The sequence below is a fragment of the Python bivittatus genome, unplaced genomic scaffold (genome assembly GCF_059951505.1).
Source record: "Python bivittatus isolate LINGU-HERP-01145 unplaced genomic scaffold, Pbiv_v1 ctg000980_np1212, whole genome shotgun sequence".
NCBI classification, from domain to species: Eukaryota; Metazoa; Chordata; class Lepidosauria; order Squamata; family Pythonidae; genus Python; species Python bivittatus.
Window position 1 is genome coordinate 9668939 of NW_028277125.1, and position 22356 is coordinate 9691294.

The 22356-nt window shown below is 38.2% G+C and overlaps 1 protein-coding gene across 3 annotated transcripts in view; it reads right to left on the reverse strand.

Moving 5' to 3' along the window:
* FXR1 (FMR1 autosomal homolog 1) overlaps positions 1-22356 on the reverse strand; it is a 45466-nt gene that overhangs the window by 15317 nt on the left and 7793 nt on the right. For all 3 annotated transcript variants that reach the window (XM_088132351.1, XM_007423579.4, XM_007423580.4), the window contains exons 2-10: positions 14119-14171; positions 13677-13770; positions 8403-8474; positions 7628-7776; positions 6139-6232; positions 5393-5509; positions 5104-5274; positions 3460-3538; positions 341-450 (exon numbers count right to left, since the gene is read on the reverse strand). In XM_088132351.1, coding sequence (XP_087988477.1) covers positions 341-450; positions 3460-3538; positions 5104-5274; positions 5393-5509; positions 6139-6232; positions 7628-7776; positions 8403-8474; positions 13677-13770; positions 14119-14171 — 939 coding nt within the window. The remainder of the gene's footprint in view (positions 1-340; positions 451-3459; positions 3539-5103; positions 5275-5392; positions 5510-6138; positions 6233-7627; positions 7777-8402; positions 8475-13676; positions 13771-14118; positions 14172-22356) is intronic.

Consider the following 22356-nt stretch of genomic DNA (forward strand, 5'->3'; position numbering starts at 1 on the left):
AGTAAAACTTGAGTCTAACAGATCATTACTGATGCAGCACATTAAAGAAATAATGAGATTTCACAACTAACAATACAGCAATTCAAGTACATATTGTTAGATTTATATCCTGCCTTTCTTCCAGGAGCTCAAGGTGGCATACACAAAACACCCTTCCACAATTTTCCCACAAACAAAATCCTTGTATCATTGTTGGGCTCATAAATAATGACTGACCCCAAGTCACGCAGTGAACTTTCATAGCCAAGAGTGGCCTTGTCCTCAGGTCCCCCTTTAATTACTATACTACACATGGCACATTCATTGCCAAGGGGAGGGGGGGAAAAAATTAAAATCATACATCTTCTCTGGGTAGTTTATTCTCGTTGTCGCCTTCGATTCTCACTCGCACGACTCCAGATTTGTCCACAATCTCTTGAATAACTTTGCCATTTTTACCAATAACTTTCCCTTTAACAAATAAAGATATTTAAATTTTGGATTATCAATATGACTATTTTCTCAAGTAAATCATCAACAAGAAAAACAATTATAAAAACTCTTTGTAACAATTTAAGGGTAATATCCAATTCAGCTCTCCTGCTGATGGAACTACTTCTATGACTGGAACAAGAAGGGCAATTCCCACTTCCCCATTAGGCCCTGCTGTGCCTTCAAGATGACTGGGAACGCTCCACAGATGTCGGTGTGTGTCAGGGGTCCTCCTCTAACTGAAAAGATTTTATTTCACCCAGAGCATTTGTATCTGGCAATAATAAATACCAACTGCTATAGTGTAGATGCTTAGATTCCGCTAGGATTGAGGCAGTGCATAAATTACATAAATAAATAAATATTTTTAAAGCAGATACATTGTACAATTATTTATGTGCTGCAGAACCTCACTTTTGTAGCTTGGAAGGAGCCTAAATATCAGTGGCAGAACACATTTAATATTTATATTACATGTTTACAACTTACAAAATAAACTGAAAGCAGTTTATAAAATTCATAAAATACGTAACACAGCTTCTAACAATGGAGTTATTCTGTATGTATCTTTCTAACAGGCATTCAGAGCTTGCATGTTATCAAGCTAACACAACAAATTTTTCCACAGGTTAACAATGGAATATAATACATCTTTTATAAATACATGTTTTAGATGAAGGGGGGAATTTAGGTTATCAAGTCCAACCTCTTACTCATAAAAGAATATGTTTTACACTGTAACTCCTCTCTAGATATGAGTAGAAGGGAATTTCAACCATGGAAAATTCATTACTTCAGGAATGTAGGTGCTTCTAACCACAAGATATACTAATAATGTCAAATATACTTCCTTGGGTAATGCAAGAAATAGAATCCCTTTCCCTAATGAAGAACAACAAGAGACTGGAATATAAATGTTCATCAGAAAACCAAGTACAGTAAATCCTACAAACCAGAAGTACTCTGAGATGTTTGAGGATGGTCCAGCCCTGAAAAGTACTTGTTTCATCTGGAACAACATTTCTGGAACCGATGAACAGGCCTTAGAGCAACATAATCCAAGGGGAAACTGAACTTTCCACATCTACACATGCTGGTTTATCACTTTCAGATACGTGGAAATTCTGTTCTCTTTAAGACTTTGGAAAGGTTGTTTCATTTATTATATCCTTTCTGGTTGTTGCAGAATATGTTTCTTTACTTTTATTTTGCTGCTTTTAAATATCACATCACTATGTTATTTAATATTCATGCTATGATTACTGCACAGTGGATAAGCTACCACATGAAAGATCATACTCAACTTCAGTATCTTTTTAGGAGAGATCAAAGCAAAAAGCAAGCAAGGTCTCACTAAGGAGATAATACTCTATCCTCCACATTCCACCTATTTTACCTCAGCTCAACTGAGTCCCTTTAAATTATCTTGAGCAAAATAAGAAAAAATTAAGTCAAAATTATAGATCAAATAAGCAGACATAAGAGGGAGTCACTGTGGACAAGGTACTTGTACATGTTCAGTCTACCATTTTACCTGACCCTTCCCTTCTTGGCTTATCAAATCTAATAAGAAGGGGCTGTCTACTTGGGACCAGGAGGTCATAAATGCCTCACTGAGAGAGGGAGCAGTTCTAGCCTCTTTAAAAGAGGCAATGGTCAAGATGCTTCTGAGGAAACCAAATCTGGATTCAGAGAATGAAAACAACTACAGGTGAGTGGCCAATATTTCCTTCTTCGGCAAAGTGCTTGAGTGGGTAGTGACTGATCAACTCCAGGTGCTCTTGGATGAAAGTGATTTTCTAGATCTGGTTTCAGATCTGACTATGGAACAGAAACTGCCTTGGTTGCCTTGTGGGATTATCCATGTCGGGGAAAAAGATGGGGAGTGTGACCATGTTGTCCTTCCCGGCCTCTCAGCAGCTTTCAATATGAATTGACCATGGTATCCTTCTGGACAGGCTATCAGAGCTGGACATACAAACACTGTACTATGGTAGTTCCACTCCTACTTGGTTGGCCGGTTCCAGAAAGGGTTGCTGGGGGATTACTCTTCTGCCTCATGGCAGTTGGTTATGGAGTCCCCCGGGACTTGATTTTATCCCTTATGCTCCTTAACATCTATATAAAATGGCTGGGAGAAGTCATCTGGGGATGTGGATTGAAATGCTGTCTTCATGCAGATGACTCCCAGCTCCAGCTCTACCTCTCCTTTTCATCTAACACAAGTGAGGCAGCTAGTGCTCTGAAGCAATGCTTGGATGGGGTAATGAACTGCATGAGGGCCAATAAACAGAGACCTGATCCAGACAAGTCAGAGATACTGTTTGTGGGTAGTGCCCTGCCTGTCCTGGAAGGGTCCACACTCATCCTAAAGGAGTAGGCTCACAGTTTGGGGCTGCTCCTAGATCTATCGCTAGAGCCGCAAGTCTCTTCATCAAAGAAAGTGAGGTAGGAAGGAGAGCTCTTCTGTGGTGGGATCCCATTTATGGTATTCCTTCCCCAGCACCAGGTGATGACCTTCCCAGGCTTTTTAACTGGCTTTTCATTCTTACTGAATGATGCCTGCAGCCGCCTAGTTTTATTGGTGTTTCTATTTTATTTTTATTATATATGTTTTAACTCAGATTGTACCTTTTCATGTGTTTTATTGCAAATCTCCCAGAGAGCTTCATTACTGGGCAGTTTAACTTTCTTAATACATTTAAAAATATAAATAAATAAATGTTATATATTTTGCTACTAGTTTAGACTGAAATAGATTGGCAAGGAGAGTAGGAAAATGCCTACTTCAGTTCCTCAACACAGAAATTCCCTCTTCCAAAATGTTCTACTCATATCTTAAAACTAGTTACATGACATGAAAATATAAAGCAGCTTTATATATATGACATCAAAGGGGATGGGAAGGTGGAGAAAAAAAAGGTTTTTTCATGTTGAAATCTTTCCCTGCTACTGTTCAAGTGTGAGAATTTTATCATTATTACATACCCACAAGACTCCTAGGAACCTGAATAAAGTCCTCCACAAATTCCAAATAGCTTCTAGCTTTTTTAACGGCCTCAGCACTCTGGTAATAAACAGAACAGAATGCATTAAACATTAACAGTTAAAACTCTTTTAGGGAACAAGTATTTCCATATAAAATGTGAAAAGACTACATATAGTCTCCCTTGCAACTAGAAAATGCAAGTATCTATACCTGGCAAATTAAAAACGATGGCTATCAGACAGGGGCTTAAACACAAGACTATGGGAAGGCTTTATCTCCAAACTACCATATATACTCACGAATCGGTGCCTACACTTTACACAACTATTTAAATGCATGTTTTTATAAGAGATTGAACATTATGATACCCTTTTTGTCACCCATCTAAAGTCTTATCAGTCTGCTGAGAAGCTTGATGATTCTTTAATAATCCTTAGTTAACCAGCAGTCCTGCAAGAGAATCAAATATGCAGCTGACTGACCTTCACTATCTAGTCCTTAGACCATAGTTGTAGAAGAAACATCATAATGATGCAATATAATGAATGAAGGCAAGCCTACCTGAATCTCCCCAAATCAGGGATTATTCTAACTGAGCATGTGGCTTTGTATCATAGCACGGAGACCAACTGTTACATTATGAAGATGAAGTGACTGCAGAGAAGATGCATTAGCATATCTTGTCTACATGATCACACTGCTGCATACTTATAGGTAAAAATAGCATTGGTTATAATTTCTCACTAAAATCCCAATGACAGTTGAGGTTTTTATTTGACTATTTCTTACAAAAGAGTGTAAAAAGTGTAAATACAAATACATTTATTACTTTTCCTTTTATTTTAATTTGTAGTATGTAATTACTTGAATGGAATGCTGTGAAATGTATTCATCAAAATCGGGGCGGGGGCACGGAGGACACAAACTAAATATCTATAGTTAATATGATTCTTCTTGAGACATGTCTGCATGTTCTCTTTCTGCCCCATTGCATATTACAGTGTGGTATATCTTTAGGAGTCTCTGTAGCAGCAATCAAACCTTTACTGGCAAATGCAGCCTTAGAGCCTCAGTTGGGGATCTCTGCTTTCAACAGTTTCAGATATTTCCTTAATACTTCTTCCCATTCTTCCTTATATGCACACGATCTCCCCTTCATTACTACCATTCCCTGAAGGAAAGCAGCATCTGGGGAGGCAAGTTCATTAGGTCTTTTTTCAACCCTTAAATGAGTAGCAATCTATTCATCAAGAACACCATAACAATATTTTCTGACTTACTTAAACTGGGATTATTCCACCAGCTACCAGTAGGAATCAAACCCGAACATGGAGATGTGTTCCCTAATCCAGGCACAGTTAAAGGGAGGTTTGGGAGAGCTTTACACAGATGCATTTAACAACTGTTAAATTGTGTACGACTTAATCCACAGGGACTTCTGAAGAAGATCACAAGTAAAAAGAGCAGCACTATATTCTACATTGCATTCCCTTCCACTAAATGCCTCATATCCGCATTATCCTGGGATTAAAATACTGGAATTTATATATTCCTTTCACTCCACATTCAGACCTCTAGACAAAAGCTCGAAGAAATTGTAGCTTGCCAACTTGAACATATGATTTTTCTGTGTTCTCTTTTACCTCTCCATAGATCCTGAAAGTTCCAGTATCTTCTTCAAGCTCAATTGCAGTAACTCCTGGAACCTTCCTGGCTTGCTGTATATTACTACCATGCGTTCCTATTGCAAGTCCCATTAAGTCTTCTCTGACAACAAATTCTTCATGAAATGCTGCTGCAAGCTGTTTTGTGCACTAGGAAAAAGAAAAAATATGTGTTTCCTCTTAATAAAAACTTCAAGCATGAACACCATTTCAGTGACTAAAACAGAAGCATAATTAAGAGGAAAAAAAACAGCTGAGAACCACTCACTTCTAAATGTTTTGTGGCTTCTTCATTTCTTGACATGAGCATTAACTTGGTTCGAATACTGCGCAAATGCATGTCACTGAGTATGCCCACTCTTTTTACTGTTGCCTCACTGGCAGACTGAAAAAAAAGTGATGTATAAGGATCTTCATTTTACAGGCAATGAATTTTTTGAAAAACCAATTATGTTACCTATCACTGATTCATTTCTAGTTTAGAAAACACTGCAAATAAGAGAACTTGATATGCTAGTTTTCTTCTATTTAAATCTAAAAAATTTATTTGTATTATTCTATTAGGACATGAGATCCATATTGTTTAGGGCAAACAGAGCATGCTGAACTACTTTACTCAATGCAGCTTGATATGCTTTCAGCATAAAGCCATATTCAGATGCAGCAGATGTGGCAGTTCATATTCAACTGTGGCACTAAAAGTGATACCAAATAATGCAAGCCCTTTGCTAAAGGTCCCATTTTACTGTTTGACCTGACAGGCAAAGGTTGCCAGCCCCAAATGGTACAGCTTGGATTATAGCTTGCATGAGATCCTCTCTGCAACTCTCCAATCTGCATTCTCTAAAGAATATTTTTCTTTCTCAAGTAAAAGCTTACAGTAATATATTTTAATACTGGTTACTTTTCTGTACATAGCCAGACCTAATAAGTCAAGTTGGTAACATAACATTAGCAGAAAAATGATTTGCTTACCGGGGGGGGGGGGAGGAGGAGGAAGAAACGTTATCTTACCAGCACTACTAATTGAGTTGTTTCAGCCTGGTAAAAAATTCTGCAGGCTCCTACAGCTTTCTTAAAATCCTTGTGAGCACTTTCATTAGCACACCTAGAAAATGAATGTATGAATTAATTAAATCATTTTGCAGGGTAGGGGGGAAAAGGCAAGCAATTTCTAAAGGCAATCCCTCCTCTGCCTAACCAAATGGTCACATTTCTCTCAATGTGTAGAAGAGCAAACACTTACTGTTTTGGAATCATCTTCTCTCCAATCTCTGCGTTTTGCAGTGGGGGGAAGGGTCAGGCAAAGGAGAGTATGTCTACGGAAATGCTTGCTCCCTCCCCCCAACAGCAGAGAGATTGGAGAGAAAGAGGTTTCAAGAGAGTACCGTAAACTGTTTGCATAGCATGCCCATGGCTCCCAGCCCCAGGCTGCCCGTGTGAGCACGCTGCTTTCAATGTGTAGAAGAGCAAACAGTTTGCTTTCTTGAAATCCCTCTCCAATCTCTCTGCTCTGCGAGGGGGGGGGAGGGTTTGGCAAAGGAGAGATTGCCTACAGAAATCACTTTCTTGCTTTCTCCCCCCCCCCCCAACAAAGCAGAGAGATTGGAGAAGGGATTTCAAGACAGTACTGAAAGATGTTTGGGTAGTGCACCCGCAGTTCCCAGCCTGGGCTGCTGGCATAATCACATTGTTTTCGATGTGCAGAAGAATAAACAGCTTACTTTCTTGCAATCCCTTTCTCTCCAATCTCTCTGCTCTGCAAGGGAGGGGAAAGAAAAAACCACAGTTCAGGTACAGGACATGTACTGACTATAGTGGCGATCACGTGACTGAGGGACACTGCGAAGGTCGTAAGTGGGCCATAAAGTTATTTTTTCAGTACCATTGTAATTTCGAACTGTTGCTGAACAAATGGTTGGTAAGCAAGGATTACCTGTATATGTACTTCTGTACCATAAAAACCTTGATACCGATTAATTATTATTTCACATCTAACTATAAAGCCCCCAAAAAATGTTTGGTGCCATTATGAAAAATGATACAATCCCCATCCTTAAATACTAAAATTCATGTATCTGGTGACTTAATCTTATTGATTAAAAAAAGAATCTTCCAAATCAACATCATGTGATCCCCTGTAACTGGGACTCCCTCCTCTTTCATACCTTTCAGCAATCCTCATCTTCTGCCACTTATTCAAATCTAGTCACTGGCCTTTGTACTTCATATGCCATATATTCTTTCCCATTGATGAGAAAACCTTACTTCCTGATTGACTCTTCTATCTTACTATAATACTTGAATAAAAAGACCTTCCAAAATTGTGAGTGACAGCTCAAAAAAAGGATTTCTGTGTTAGATTGCAAAGAGATGCAGCTTCAACCTTTCATTAGTCAGAAAATCTTCAAATTCTAACATTAAATTCAGATTATCCTGTGAAAGCAAATTCTTAATAGATATAAAACTCTGGTATAAAGAAGTTTTACAGTAGTGTACTTACGCATCTCTCAGATCTTCTGGAACATCTACTGCACACCTGAAGAATGTATTCTTGCTCACAGGTTTATTCTGATTCACAGGCCGAAGTCGTTCAAATGTGACTATTTCATTGTAAGTGGCATCACAAGCAGCATATTCAATGACATAAAACTGAGAAATGATTATTTTTCTTAGTTTTTAAAAATATGTAATGTTACTGATCAAGAATATAATGCAGAAATATTCAGATTTACTCTTCCCTCATTTGTACCCTCTCTTGACTATATATTTATTACATTTTATCATCCCCTTCAGAGCTCAAGAAAGTCAAATATCATCTTTCCTATTCTCCATTTTCTCCTCATAAGTGTCCTGTAAGGTAGGGTTACAGAGTGTGATGTGCCCTTCCAGGTCCTATTATGATATTCTAAGCAACCGTAACACAGTCATATAGCATTCATACATTGACTAAGCCATATTTTCCCCAAGAAATACACTAGGTCACATGATATTAAACAGCTACGGCCTCAGAAAATAAAGCATTTGGGATAAAATTCATATTTTAGTCCCTTTTTTCCTTCTACTCATCCATTCCACAGGCAACTAAGCTTCAGCAACTTTACCCTTAGAAGACTCAGTCTATTTCAATTTTTTTTTCAGGTTTGGAGGATAGTAGCAAGTTACTAAATATATACAGTTTAACTTCCAAGTGGTTCTTCTCTATCCAAATACTTCACAAAAAATTAATGCTCCCTTTAGATGGCTCTCTCTAATGATGCAATTCCACTTTTACTTACCTCCCCTTTCATCATTCGAACCTTTGCCAGCCACCAGCCACAAGGCTCTTGGTCATTTGCTCTTGAGTAAACCTGAAAGTAAATTATACAGCCTTTAATCCACTGTTATTTGAACTTCAGCCTGAGTATGAAACCAGTTTTAAATTTTTATTTAATATTTAGATTTATTCCATAATTGTTAATCATAGTTCCCAAGATCAGACAACATGAGAAATTACAGTTAATTGAACATTTTCTGTTTTTTTGCTTTCACCATAAAGGAGCTGTACTTAAGTTGAAAGGTTGTTCACTTCTCTATGCTGAGACAGAATTGCCCAAAAGTAGTTATTTTTGTACAAATCAATATTACACAGCATCAAAACAACCATAAAAGTCTTTTTGAATTTAATTAGCAGGGTAGTTAGTTAGCCTTTAAAAAAAAAAAAGGTCCTGTTCCTTATCTCAGGCAGCAGTAAGTAAAGCATATTCATAAATGTTTCACAGAAGGTTAGATATACTGAGCAGAAAATACTATAATATAAATAATAATAATAATAATAGGAAAGAGCTATCTGTTAAACATTCCAAAATGTTTATTTAAAAATTGCTACCATTTGACAAAACTGAGATCAATTTATGTTTCTTACAAAATTGATTACATGTTTGATTACATAACACGTATGTAATCAAACGAAATGTAGATCTTTTACAATAGGCAGACTAATTAAACAAACGAATACTATGCATTTCTTTAACTATAAGAAATTCCTGCGCCATTGTTTTTTTAATTAAAACATTTTCTCGCAATTCTAAAGAGAATGTTTATTACAAATTACTTTGAAATGGAGTATAGTGGAATAAAAGGTTCACAATAAAATTAATATTAAACTGAGTTTCTATTGAAGAACAAAAATCTGATTTTACATCATTTTTCCCCAATCTGAAGAAAATGGAACTTTATAATTAATAGTTTGATTCCATCTTGTTCATATAAGAGAAAAGCATCTCTTTCATCCCACTGGCCTCTGCTGATTTTTCTAGCACAGTGTAAGTTTCTAGATACTCCCCAATCCTAAAGAATTATCACAACAGTAAAATGCATACAAGTATATAACAACATAAACTACTGGACTAAAATGTTCTACTGTGAATGGTGAAACCAGATGCTCTTTATTCTGAAATCTGCCACCTATGAGTTGGGTCTATGTCCATCGTAGGTTCTCAGGGGGTTAGGGTTAGGCTTAGGAAGGCAGGTGGGAGCATGACTGGCTGGATCCAAGACGTTGTCCACACCTCTTTACAGGAGGGAATAATGTGAATAATGCAGGTTGTGATGTATCCCCTCTTCAACAGACCCTCTCTGGATTCAGCCATACTTGATAACCACTGTCCAATCTCAAACCTTCACATTTTGGAGAAGGCTTTGAGAGAATCATATGAATTCAAATCCTGAGACCCCACAGGAAGATGATTATCTGGATCCCTCTCAGTTGGGATTCAGGCCTGGACATGGGACTAAATCAGCATCGACAGCACTGATGGATTAAATCTGTCAAGATATGGATGAGTATAGAGCAACCCTTTCCACTGCTACCAGACCACTGAGCAGCCTTCTAGATCATCTGATACATTGGGTTTGGGGTACTGTTCTGCAGTGGTTCCAGTCACTGGTTATAGGGGAGAAGAGACTGGCCCAGTAGCCACTAACAAGTAGAGAGCTAGAATGTTTGTCCTTTCCCCAATAACGTTTGTATCTATGTGAAACCACTGGAGAGGTCAATGTTTGGTTAGGAGTGTGGTATCATCAGAATGCTAATGGCACCCAACCATACATCACCACCCCAGATCAGCTGGAAGTTCTTGTCCCAGCATCTGAAGGCTATGAAGGTCTGGATGGGATGAAACAGACTGAACTCAAGCAGGACATAACTGTTGTTTGTCCATCAAGATTCCTGGTCAGCCCTGAAATTGTCTCTGAATGGAGAGACACTATCCCAAGGGAGCAGATCCATGACTTGTGGATCCTCCTGGACTCACAGTTATTACTGGATGGACAGGTGGAAGCCATGGCCAGATCAAGCTCTGGCCAATGCATCAGTTGTGGTCCTACCCGAAATGCAAAGCTCTTTCAACAACTGATATGTCCTTATCAGTTCTTACTTGGATTACTGCAATGCACCTTACATGAGGCTGATTTTGAAAACCACTCAGACACTACTACTGGTACAAAATGTGGCAGCCCACCTGAGGCAAGTACTGGCTGCCAGGAGCATATAATACTGATGTAGAGCATTAGCTACCAATTGCATTGGCTACCAATAAGTTCCTAGTTGCAATTCTTGTGCGTGACACATATGGGAGGACACATGTTAGACCTTGCCTTCGTCTCATAGCACTTGCTATGTGATCTGCATATGGAGGGGATTACTATCGTGAGAGGTCATCCAATAGTTTGGGATCTGATAACAATATGCTGGTGATGTCACTGAAATTCTGTTCCAGTACCTGGAGGCTATGAGGATCGAGATGGGAAACAACAGGCTTAAATTAAATCTTAGCAATCCTGTTCATTCATTGGAGCTCTCTGCTTGCTCTGGTGGTGCCTCCTGATGGAGTGGCACTATCCCTGAAGGACCAGATCTGCAACTTGGGGTTCCTTCTGGAGCAGCAGGTAGAAGCCATGGCAAGAAGGGCCTATGCCCATTTTTGGCTGATGTACCAGTTGTGGATCTACTTGGGGCAGGAAAAGCTTGCTACAGTGACTCATTATTCTCATCACAACACGTTTTGATTATTGCAATGCACTCTACAAGAAGCTGCCTTTAAAGACCATTTAGAAGCTGCAGTTCATTTGAACTGCAGTGGCCCTTGTGTTAATTGGCATTCACATTATACCAGTGCTGCAGACCCTGCACTGGTTGCCAATTGGATTCCACGCTTAATTTAAATAATTGGTGTGGACGTATTAAGCCCTTCATGGCTTGGCACCAAATTTATTTATTTATGTATTTTATTTATTTATTTATTTATTGGATTTCTCCCCCGCCCATCTCCCCCCAATGGGGGACTCTGGGCGACTTAGTTACTTGTAGGACCACCTTCTTTCATTTTGATCTAGTCAGGAGGAGTTGCTAGTGATTCCCCACTTCAGGGTGGGGACACTGCTGTTCAGTGGCAGTCCCAGTTTTTTGCAATGGTCTCTGAGGGGACAACAGATTGTCTCTCTCTTCCAAGAGCAGCTCAACATTCAGCTGTTCTGGAGAGCCTCTGGGCTGTGAGGTCAACTTGGTTAGATTTATACACTAAGAGCCCTTCAGGATTGCAACAAAGCATAAAATATTATTAACAGAATTGCTGGTTTTAATCTGTAGATCCCTAAATGGCTTAGCATCTAGATATTTTCAAGACTATCTTCTCCTACCTGAATTGACTCGTCCTGTACAATTGTCCTAGGAGAAGATACTAATTGCTCAATATCTTCTAGTGATCTGAGGAGGGCTAAGGCCAGGAAGTGCTGTTTTTTGGTTATGGGACCAATTTTATGGAACAACCTCCTCACCTTGAAAATTACTTAGAGCTCTTCTAGATAGCATTTGTTGATTTATTTTTCTTCACTATTATTATGTTCTATTTTTGGTTGGATTGGTTAATAATGTCCCTATTGTGGTTATGTTTAAATTTAATAATTTTAATTTAGTTCATTTGGTGTGGATGTTTTAACTCTATTTTTACTGTGGATATTTTAATTATGAATTGTAAACCAGCAGAAGCCCATGGCAGATTCAGCAGTATAGAAATGAAATGAAATAGTATGCCATTAATAATGTCATCAATTAATCTTAATGGAACATACTTTCATTTAAAAAAAAAAAGAAATTAAATATGCCCACACATGGATTACTTCTCTACTGAGGAAAGTGCAGTGGATGCGGCCAACACAATAATCCAATCTGAAACATGCTTGGCCTGAGTTTTAGTGTGCTATATCCAATTACTAACAATACATATATAAAATTTACAAATTACTGGAAAGAAAAGCACACCTCTGAGCATAAATTAATCCATGAGTGAGTCAAACAACACCAACCCAATTCCACTATACTATACCAAGAGATGATTATAAGGCAACACTCTTCCCAGCTACCCTATATCCATTCTCTAACTCTAATGAAGATATAATGGTTGTAACAGTCCAACAGATCCCACATGTTTAAAATCCAAGGACAGACACACAAACCACCTGATTATATGATTTAATCAGCGATACTAATCATTAATTTCAAATAAATAGCTTACAGATCCCACATGGAATAAGAGAACTAGGCTAACTATTTGACTTTTCTTTACACAGTCTTCTTTACACTGGAACTTTAAACAGCTTTTACACAGATACTGATGTAACAGAATAGGCAATGAAGTCCTGCCCACTGCATTTTATTTTAAGACTCTTCTAATTGAAAAAAAATTAGCATACTACAGAACACAACAAAAACAAAACTTCCAGTAGCACTATCTTTATTTACAAGAATATCTCTGGACTCCACGCATGCCCAACAAGCTTTCAAATGATGTTCATACCTGCCCAGAATAGAGGCATAGTTAAGTTGTGATGTAAAAAGCATCTTGAGGGACTAAAGGATGTGACAGGAAAGAGCCTCATCCAATCTGTGTTCTATAAATATTTTACACCTGCCATGGCAACCATTTTGTGAAAACACCTACAACATGCTCTCAGCGTTCCACAGGCTCCAAAATATTGCCTACCCCTACTACTGAGGATGGAGCCCCTTCTGCAAGAAAGCACATTTTGGGCAAGTACTAAAAACACATTCATGACAGTAAAAACTATTTGACATTAAAATATGGCACATGGCGGACTTTATTAAAACAAAAATTAAATAGCCTTCTGTCAGGACTGTAAATTCATTTAAAGCAGTGAGTTTGAGGTCATTTCTAACTATATCTCAGCTTCACATTTGGCATGAATTCAAGACAATCTTTTGTACTGGGTAACTATTACAATTAATATTCATGGTACTGCTGCTGTGAAATTTTTACTAATTTCATTATGGTTGCTTAAGAACCTGCCAATATCAACTCTATTTTTATGTTTTCATTTTTCTAATCTTTTTATTCCTTTAAAATAATATTTCTACTCTTTTTTCTTTATTATGCATTTTAAAGCAATAAAGGAACAAGTTCATTTGCCTTGAGGATAGCCCACTAAATTCTACCATTAACCTTCCACAAGAGACTTCAGCATAAGCCAGCAAAGAAATACTTGAATGAACTCACCTCCACTTCATCTCCTTCACCAATTTCTTTCTTGATATCAGGTGGTGGTGGTAATCTTACTTCACTGAACGGGACCTGGCGTTCTGGTTGCCAGCTGTAAATTGAATAGATACTTTAGATTACACAATTATTAGTAAGAATGTTACATGTCATTTAAATGGAATACTACCAACTTTAATATTAAACACATAACTCCATTACCTATGGAGACAAGTCAGAAGCTGCAGCTGGTACAAAATGGAGGCTAAACTGGAGGCAGAACAACCCCACCAGTGTAAAGTGACACCAATTTTAAATTTGTTGCTCGGGTTGCCAGTTGGCTATCAGATGCAATTCAAAGTGCTGGTATCTTTGAAGTCTATAACCACCCAGATACCAGTTTGAGATGGGCATATTCTATAAGCAAAATGAAGGAGGGAAAAGCAATTTCTATAATACATACTTGTTTTCAAACACAACTGTGAGTGAATCCTCATGAACATCTTTGATGAATCCCTGGGATTAAAGAATAAAAATTATTAGAATAATTTATGGCACAAAAAGATAGCACTTTATTACAAAATCTCTATTGTTTAATAGAAATACAGAGAAGATACAAAGAATTGTAGATTTGTTTAACAGAGAAGGATGTATTGGAGAAGAGCTAGTGATACTGATAAATTGCTCTAACTCTTGAGGTGACATATAGACTAATGAATCACTAATATTCCCCAACAATTATCCTTATTTAACTAAAGAACACAAAATTCCTGCACCCTATCCAAATTGTCTCCTGGCTTTTCCCTACCCAGACCCAATAGCTGTTCATAGTTGATATTTTTTTCCAAATGCTGCTGAAAAAAATTATCCAAATCATCATTGTCAAATGCAGTTTACTTACACTTTCATTTGTGACAAAATGCAGATTAGCAAAAACAAATGCTCAACACCAGACAAAGAATCTAGTACAGTTAGTCCTCAATTAACAATTGGAACTGGGACTGGGAACTCCATCGCTAAGCAACATGGTCATAAAGTGAAAATCACATTACCATGCCGCCTTACAACGGCAGTTCCGGTTGCAGTCATTAAGTAAAACGTGCACAGTTGTTAAGTGCAATGTCACGTGACTGTGACTTGAGACTTCCTGCTGGCTTCCCCATTGACTTTGCTTATCAGAAGTCAGCAGTGAGTCACAAATGGTGATCATGTGACTGCAGGGACACTGCAACAGGCGCAACTTTGAGGTCCGGTTGTAAGTCTTCTTGTTCAGTGCCGTTGTAACTCTGAACGGTCGCTGAACAAGTACTCGGTAAGTGAGGACTGCCTGTACTTTTTTCTTCCAGAATAAAAAACAAACAAACAGGATTTCTGAAGCCTTAATTAGAATGCTCTAATTACTAGACTGTATCTGTTACTATGCTGAGTAAAGTGCATATCAAGTCTGCATGGGAACTGCCATCAGTCTTGCAATAAGTTGAATCTCTTGACCATCACAGAATAAAAATGCAAATATCTTAGCTCTTGATATGTTTATATAATGTAGGAAATACACAGAATTAAAAAGAAAAGATATAAACTTTCTTGTTTGTTAAAAATTATTTCCTAACATTAAATGACAGTCAAAAAGGTATTATTTACTGCATACAATCCAAGAAACATTTGCTAAATAATTATTCTAATTAATAAGTGCAATCAAACAAGTTTTTCTAAAAAAATACTATCAATCCCAACATTGCACATGAATATCAATCAATTCAAAATTAAGTATCAATCAACAGCAAACATATTAAATAAATGAGCTATGAATTCACAAGTTCCTAGGAATATTCATTGGATTTGGAAAAATCATGAGACTGACTCAAAGAAATCTGAAAAAGTATTAGAACTGAAAGATTCCTCTAAAGCAACTCAAATCAGAACTCTCCCCAAAGCCTTGTTAACTGACTGAAAAACCCCACAAATTGATACATTTCCACTTAAGCTTTCCACATAATGTTAACCCTGAAATGTTGAGTTAGATTCCTTTACTGCCAGTTGGTCATATCTCAAATAAGTGCCTTCTCAAGCATGGCCCCTATTTACATGTCTTGTCCAAGATAGCTCATTTGGTGCCAACTACAGTAACATTTCAGAGTCAGATAAAAGTACTTTTATTCAGTCACAATTTAACATCTAATTTACTATATTCTGTACTAGGCATTTTCTGAATTTATGTTGTTTTTATCCTTGTATACATTTCCTGCAAGTGTTATTGATGAAGGCAAGAAAGCATTAATAAATGGGGTACTCCGATACTCCAAATGGGTCTGACTACGGCAAGCAGACTGGAACAATTACTTCCTATGAGCTGGACTCTATGATCCTGTTAATGCACTCCCAAAATAGCATTTGCCTTTTTAGCAGATGTATCACACTGTTGGCTCATGCTTAATTTGTGGTTGACAAGGTCACCCAGAACCCTTTCACATGTACTATCACCAAGCCAGATCTCCCCTGCCCTACATTTAAGTCTTATTTCCTACCCAGATGTAGAATTCTACATTTTTCCCTGTGTAATTTCATCCTATTAATTTCAGCCCACTGCTCAAGCCAATCTAGATTTTTCTGATTTATCTCAAACATTTATATAGCTGCCAAACTCAAACAACATGGCATATAAAATCATTAAATAACAATTCAAAAGAAATATAACACTTACCACTAAAACAAGCTAAAATATTAAATGGCAATCAAGACTAAAATATGTTCTATCTCCCCAAGTTGGACCCTATTCATTCTGACCCAAGCAACCGAGGGAAGAGTCAGGTCTTAATTGTGTTTCGTTCATCCCAGCCTTGTATTATCTGCAGACTTGGTCAATATAAATTCCTGACAAAATGTTGGACAGAACCCTGTGGCATTCAACTCAACTCTTCCCTTCAAGCTGAAGTGGAGCCATTAATGGCACTCACCAGGTGCAGTCATTCAACCAATTGTGAGTCCAGCTAACAGTAGTATCATATAGCCCATATTTTAACCATGTTATTAAGGAAAGTATCATAAGACACTATGTTGAAGGCTGTCAAGCCCTGCGAGGCTGGCAAACTCAGGAAACAAAAACCACTTGGATTTCTGGAAAGATCGTTATATTGCTAGCAGGATAATGTAACAGAGTCTTGAAAGCTTGTCAAGGCAACTCTCCCACTCAACATACCTTTCTTAATTAAGGCAGAGGAATATTTTCTGCAGTGGTCCAGCTTCCTCTTTATCTGTCTAATTCCCTCTTCTGTGTTCCCAGGGCCTGATAGGCCATCATACTACCTCACTCATCATGCTCACTCTCCTTCCACCATGGAATGTATGGAGAATGATGACCCCAGCCCACAAAGAAGGGCCTGGCATCTCAAGATCAAAGAATAAGTCTGAAATGGAAAAAAACCAATGAAGCTGGAATATGCTCCTCCTTCCCTTGTTCAGTGTCTGAATCTGAAGCATCAGCTTACAAGGCAGTCGTGGCAGGAAGCAAGGAACCTGTTTCTACCTAGAGATCAAAGTCTGGCACAGCAAGAGGCAAGTCAGGGAGCCAAGGCTTGCATGAGAATTTCAGACAGACTTGGTCAACAATTGGGGCAGATAAACATCTGTCACTCCCTTCAAGGTGACCAGACTAGAAAACCAAAGTCATGTAGACTAATACTACTTTTACTGTAAAGTTATAGTAACCAAATCTTGCAAGTCTGAATGCCCCTCCTTCTCCCTCTCTTTATCTTTGTGTGTACTAGGGAAGGGCTTGTCCCACATGTTTAGGTAGTTACAGTTCTGCCCTGGACTCAGGTTTCTTTTATCTGATTGTTGCCTTAACAGCAGCTCTTCCTCCTGTCCCTCAAGGCCATTTTCTTGTTCCCTCTACAACATCTGGCACTGCTTCCCATAATCTCTGTGTCAGGATAGCACTTCCTGTGAATTAAAGGTTCTCTCCTCCTCCTCCTCCTCCTGTACACAGAATCTAGAAAACATTCCACCTCATACTCTTCTTCCACATCTACCAAAACTGGGGGGGGGGGGGAGGGGTAGAAGGGGAGGGGAAGTTGCTGAATACATGGAACAGGGAAACCACTCCTGCACAAAAAGAGAGCAGTGAAATTCCAAATATACTTCACAGAATTGGGCAACTGCAAATGAAAGACCACCAGGCTTAGCTAAGCAGCCATAGGGAAGGGTAAAATAAACTTTGAATCCACTTTCTTAGACAGGCAGAATGAAGGTAAAAATTAAGTGGAAAGCCACCCAAATCCCCTAGAGTAATTCTGGCTCCTTCCCACCTGTGCACGTATGTTGCCCATTTAAGCACGGCCTTGGCCAAATCCATTTGTTCCCCCCAAAAAAGCTGCACTGCTCATCTTGGAAAAAATCCAAGGCTCAAGGAAATGTAGAGGCAAGAGTTCTGCAGGGCAAACCATGTGTGCTACAGCCATAAACTCTGCATTATGCCAATAGCATAACACAGAGTGTTCTAAAAGCAAATTCTGCAAATGGCAACAAGTCAGGCCAAATGTTTTGTTGCTCGACAGACAGGAGCACAAATATTATTCTAATATCACATTTCTTCACTCCATCTTCACATGCGATTCCAGGTGATGAAGCAATGACAGATTAAATGAATAGCCAGTAATTGAAAGATGGCTTTCCAAAATCAGGATGTACATGGAGAGCCAAAATCTGAGATCACATGATTAACAAATATCCTATCCTGAAAAAGTAGTCTAAAAGCAGTTGTGTAGCTTCTAGAGCAGATAATAACCCCTTACACACAATAAAATAAGCCATCTACTACCTCTAGAATGTTCATAAAAATGTGTAACTCTGGAAGATCAGTAACAAAATCCAGGTTCCATGGTTCAACAGCAGAGGGGAGCAGATGGAACAAACTAGCCAGCTTAGCAGGGACACCTCAGGCTCAACAACAGACAGGACATGAAGTAACATAGTCTTTGACTATGACAAAAACTAAATATTTGACAACCATTCTCACCTGCAGGCACCAGAAATCTCTAACAAAAGATGCAATGTCTTAAAACCTCTCCTATGCCCTGCAGTCTTACTGTCATGGCAAATTTACAGTACTTCTTTCTGGAGAGGAAGAAGAACATTCAAATGGCCATAGTGAGTAAACTGTCCTTCAGACATAGAAAAAGGAGAAAAATCAATTGGTGGGGCTCTCTGTTGTTGAAAGAATCTGGGTATGAATAAAAGGAAAAACAAAATTGGTATAATTTGAGACTTACAGACCACATGTATCAATTTTGTGTCTCTCTCCTTTTATTCTTACTCATCTTCTTTCAATAGGATTTCCATACTGTGGTTCCTAGACTTTTGTGCAAGTCTATTTTTTCTTTATGTACAATGCAACATTCCACCCTTTCTACTGGGTCTTCTTCTGAGTAAAGTGTAGGTTCCTAATGTTATGTGCTAATCATGTGTATCATCCCACCAAGTTGTCTCCTTGAATTAGGATCTCTAGTTCTCAATGTTTACTTTTCATATTCTGTGCAGTGCTGTAGAACATCTGAGGTTTTGAGTAGCATGTAGTAGTGTCTCTGTTGTAGTGTCCTTTGAAACCCTGAGGCCCCATCTCAGCCTCCTGATTCTCCTATTTACTCTCCCTATCTGCTTACTCACTCAGCTCTTACTTTACAAAACTGCCAATAAAATGATACAATAAGGCCAATAATCCTTGAGCAATAAAAAGATTAACACAAGTTCATAAAAAAAAAAAGGAGTAAAACAGTCAATCTAATGGACAATCTGATTCTGTGGCAACTGATAGCTTACACATGTATGGATTAAGTGATATAGTTTTCAGGTATTTTCTGAAAGAAAGCATAGGGGCCAGCTGAATTTCCTTCTGAGTGTTCCATAACTGAGGCATTGTCACAGAGAAGGCCTCGTTCCTGGCCATTCCATTATGAGGCACATAACCTGTGGGAGCACAAGTAGGGCCTCCCCAGCTGATCTCAGCTCACTGACTGGATGGTATATTGAGAACCAATCCTTGAGGTTCCTAGACTGTAAGCCATTCAGAGCTTTTTAGAACACATTCAATTAGTTCTGGTAGTTCACATGCAGCAAGTGCAATGTTCCCAGAACAAGCATTACACAGTTCCCTTTTGGCCCACTTAACAATTGGGTAGGTGCATTCTACATTGCTCATCTTAAGGACATTGCTTCACTTTTAATTTTAAATGTCCACCATTATCCTGGGATAGTGCTTTTATATCTAATTAACAGTTTTCCTATACTTCTTAACATAGGTAGTTTTTCTGATTCAGAAGTTTAACTCTGTAACCTTCAAAAACAATTTTGATTATTGAGCAAATAATACTACCTTCACCATAACCAAAATTATTGATTATTGCTTCACAGAACCATTCTACACATATCTACTCAAAAGTTAATTTAGATTAAATAAGTATAAATCCACTGACTTAAACTATAATCCTCTACATACTTATTTAGAAGTTCTGGTAAAGGTACCAGATTGCATTAAAAGAACAATTTTAAACCACTGTAAAAATATTACATTTTAGGAAAAGTCAGTTTATGCAAGACCACAACACAGAGATATACTTCAACATTATTTTCCACAATTTCTTCCAAACACATATGAAAATTTTAAAATGAAAAAAGGTAATTGTGTTGGAAAACATTTATCACTCAAATTACTAATTAAAATGCCATTTTATTCTTTCTATCAACCCTAGTCTACAGTGAGAAATAAGTAGACAACACAGCATTGGGAAAGGCTGTAATGCTTCAGATGAGTCAGGATGGGTCTCAAAGTATAAAGTAGGTAACAAGAAAATAAATTTGGCAAAGCAAAGCAATTTGAAACTGCATAAATCTTTTAATGAAACACAAACAAGTTTAATAGGAAAGATTTGAGAACTGCAGTGAGGAGTGTATAATATTGAGATATTATGGAGCAAAACACCACTGCAAAAGCTCTATTAATACAGGAAAGTGAAGGACCACAGCTCAGTAATATGGTATATACTTTGCACACAATGTGTCAAATCCAATTTGCTTTATCTACATTCAAAATGATCTCACATCAGAAGACAAGCTTCAACAATTGCCCTAGTTACATTTCACTGTAGTGAGTATATCAGTATCTTCTGTAGCTTCAAACTGTACCAACAGTTACAGACAAACTCGGCTTCCTTTTGAAGGAGCTCTGCTCAGACATGCTGGTCAAACATACAATCCTGTTTCAAGCATTAAAGTCCAAAACGCTCCTTGGTAGCTCATATCTTTCCAGAAAGAGCAAAAGACCAAGGGGAATAAGAGCAGGCCTCCACCTAAAGATACTCTGAGGAATGTTCAAGCACTACAGCCCAAACAGCATGATCCCCACCAGCTCATCCAAAAGAAAAGGCAGCCAAAGGATGCTAAACTCATGCATAGTAGCACTTTCCTACACCCCTTGACAAGGAGTAGACGTCTCATGAGGACTATGGCTCAGGGGACTGATTTAAAATCATGGCTTGGCTAAAAAGGTTAATGACCAATTATACAATTCTTCAACTAGGACTGGGAAAGGCCACTGCCCAAGCCCTTGGAAGTCACTATCAGCTAGAGATAGTATACTAGGTTTGATATACTAGCAACCCATTCATTTGTTTTCACACCTTTTCTGAAAGTTTAGCAAATAATAAACTGAGCATCTATTACTGCAGCTTTTGATGAGATCTTGTTCCTTCTCTATACACTGATATTGTCCATGTTACCTTAAATTACAGATATATTACATATTAAGAGTATGCCCCTATCTTTGTCCTATCAGACTTTTCAGTGGTCTTCAATAACATTGACTACAGCATACTTCTGAGTCACCTGTCAGGGCTGGAAATGGGAGGCACTGGTACTGCTCCTTCCTGAGAGGATGATTTCAGTCCATCATTTGCAGGAGGGGAGATGTCAAGTCCACGGAGACTCCAATATGGGGTACACCAGAGCTTAATTCTCTCCCTATCCTTCATCTATATGAAATTGTTGAGAAAGGTCATCAGCATTTACTGATCAGGATTTTGCATACTCTTATTTAATAGTTCAACCAACCTACACATATTAATCACACAATAAAACTAAGAACAAGAAAATCATGGTTGGGTGGAGTTCATAGATACATGAATTGATGTAAACGGGATAGAAAGACAGTTTGCAAAGACAGAAAAGTATACTGAACAATATTGGGGTAAAGTAGACTGAAACTGGTTTTCTTTTCCTTCCTTCCTTCCTTCCTTCCTTCCTTCCTTCCTTCCTTCCTTCCTTCCTTCCTTCCCTCCCTCCCTTTTTCTTTCCCCTTATCCCCTGCCTTTACTTTCTTTGAATAATGACTTCATACACTTCTTCTGCGCTTCACATAGCACTGCTTATTCCAAAAAGGAATAGGGTAATAAGTATTATCTCATATGTCATGTTTCTCTGAAAAATTATACCAATATTAAAAGAGTTGTTTTGAAAACTTTTACATCTGAGTAAGCTAGCTGTCCAGAAATTAGAACTGCAAAAATCATACAATAATTAATTTCCAACTTCTGGAGAAGAAATGGCAAATTGAAGACGGCTCTGCTGAGAGCAGAGCCGACAACCATGGCGGAATGAAGAACTGGTGAAGGGACCAGTTCTCTGGGATTCCTCTCCAGACAAAGAGAGGACT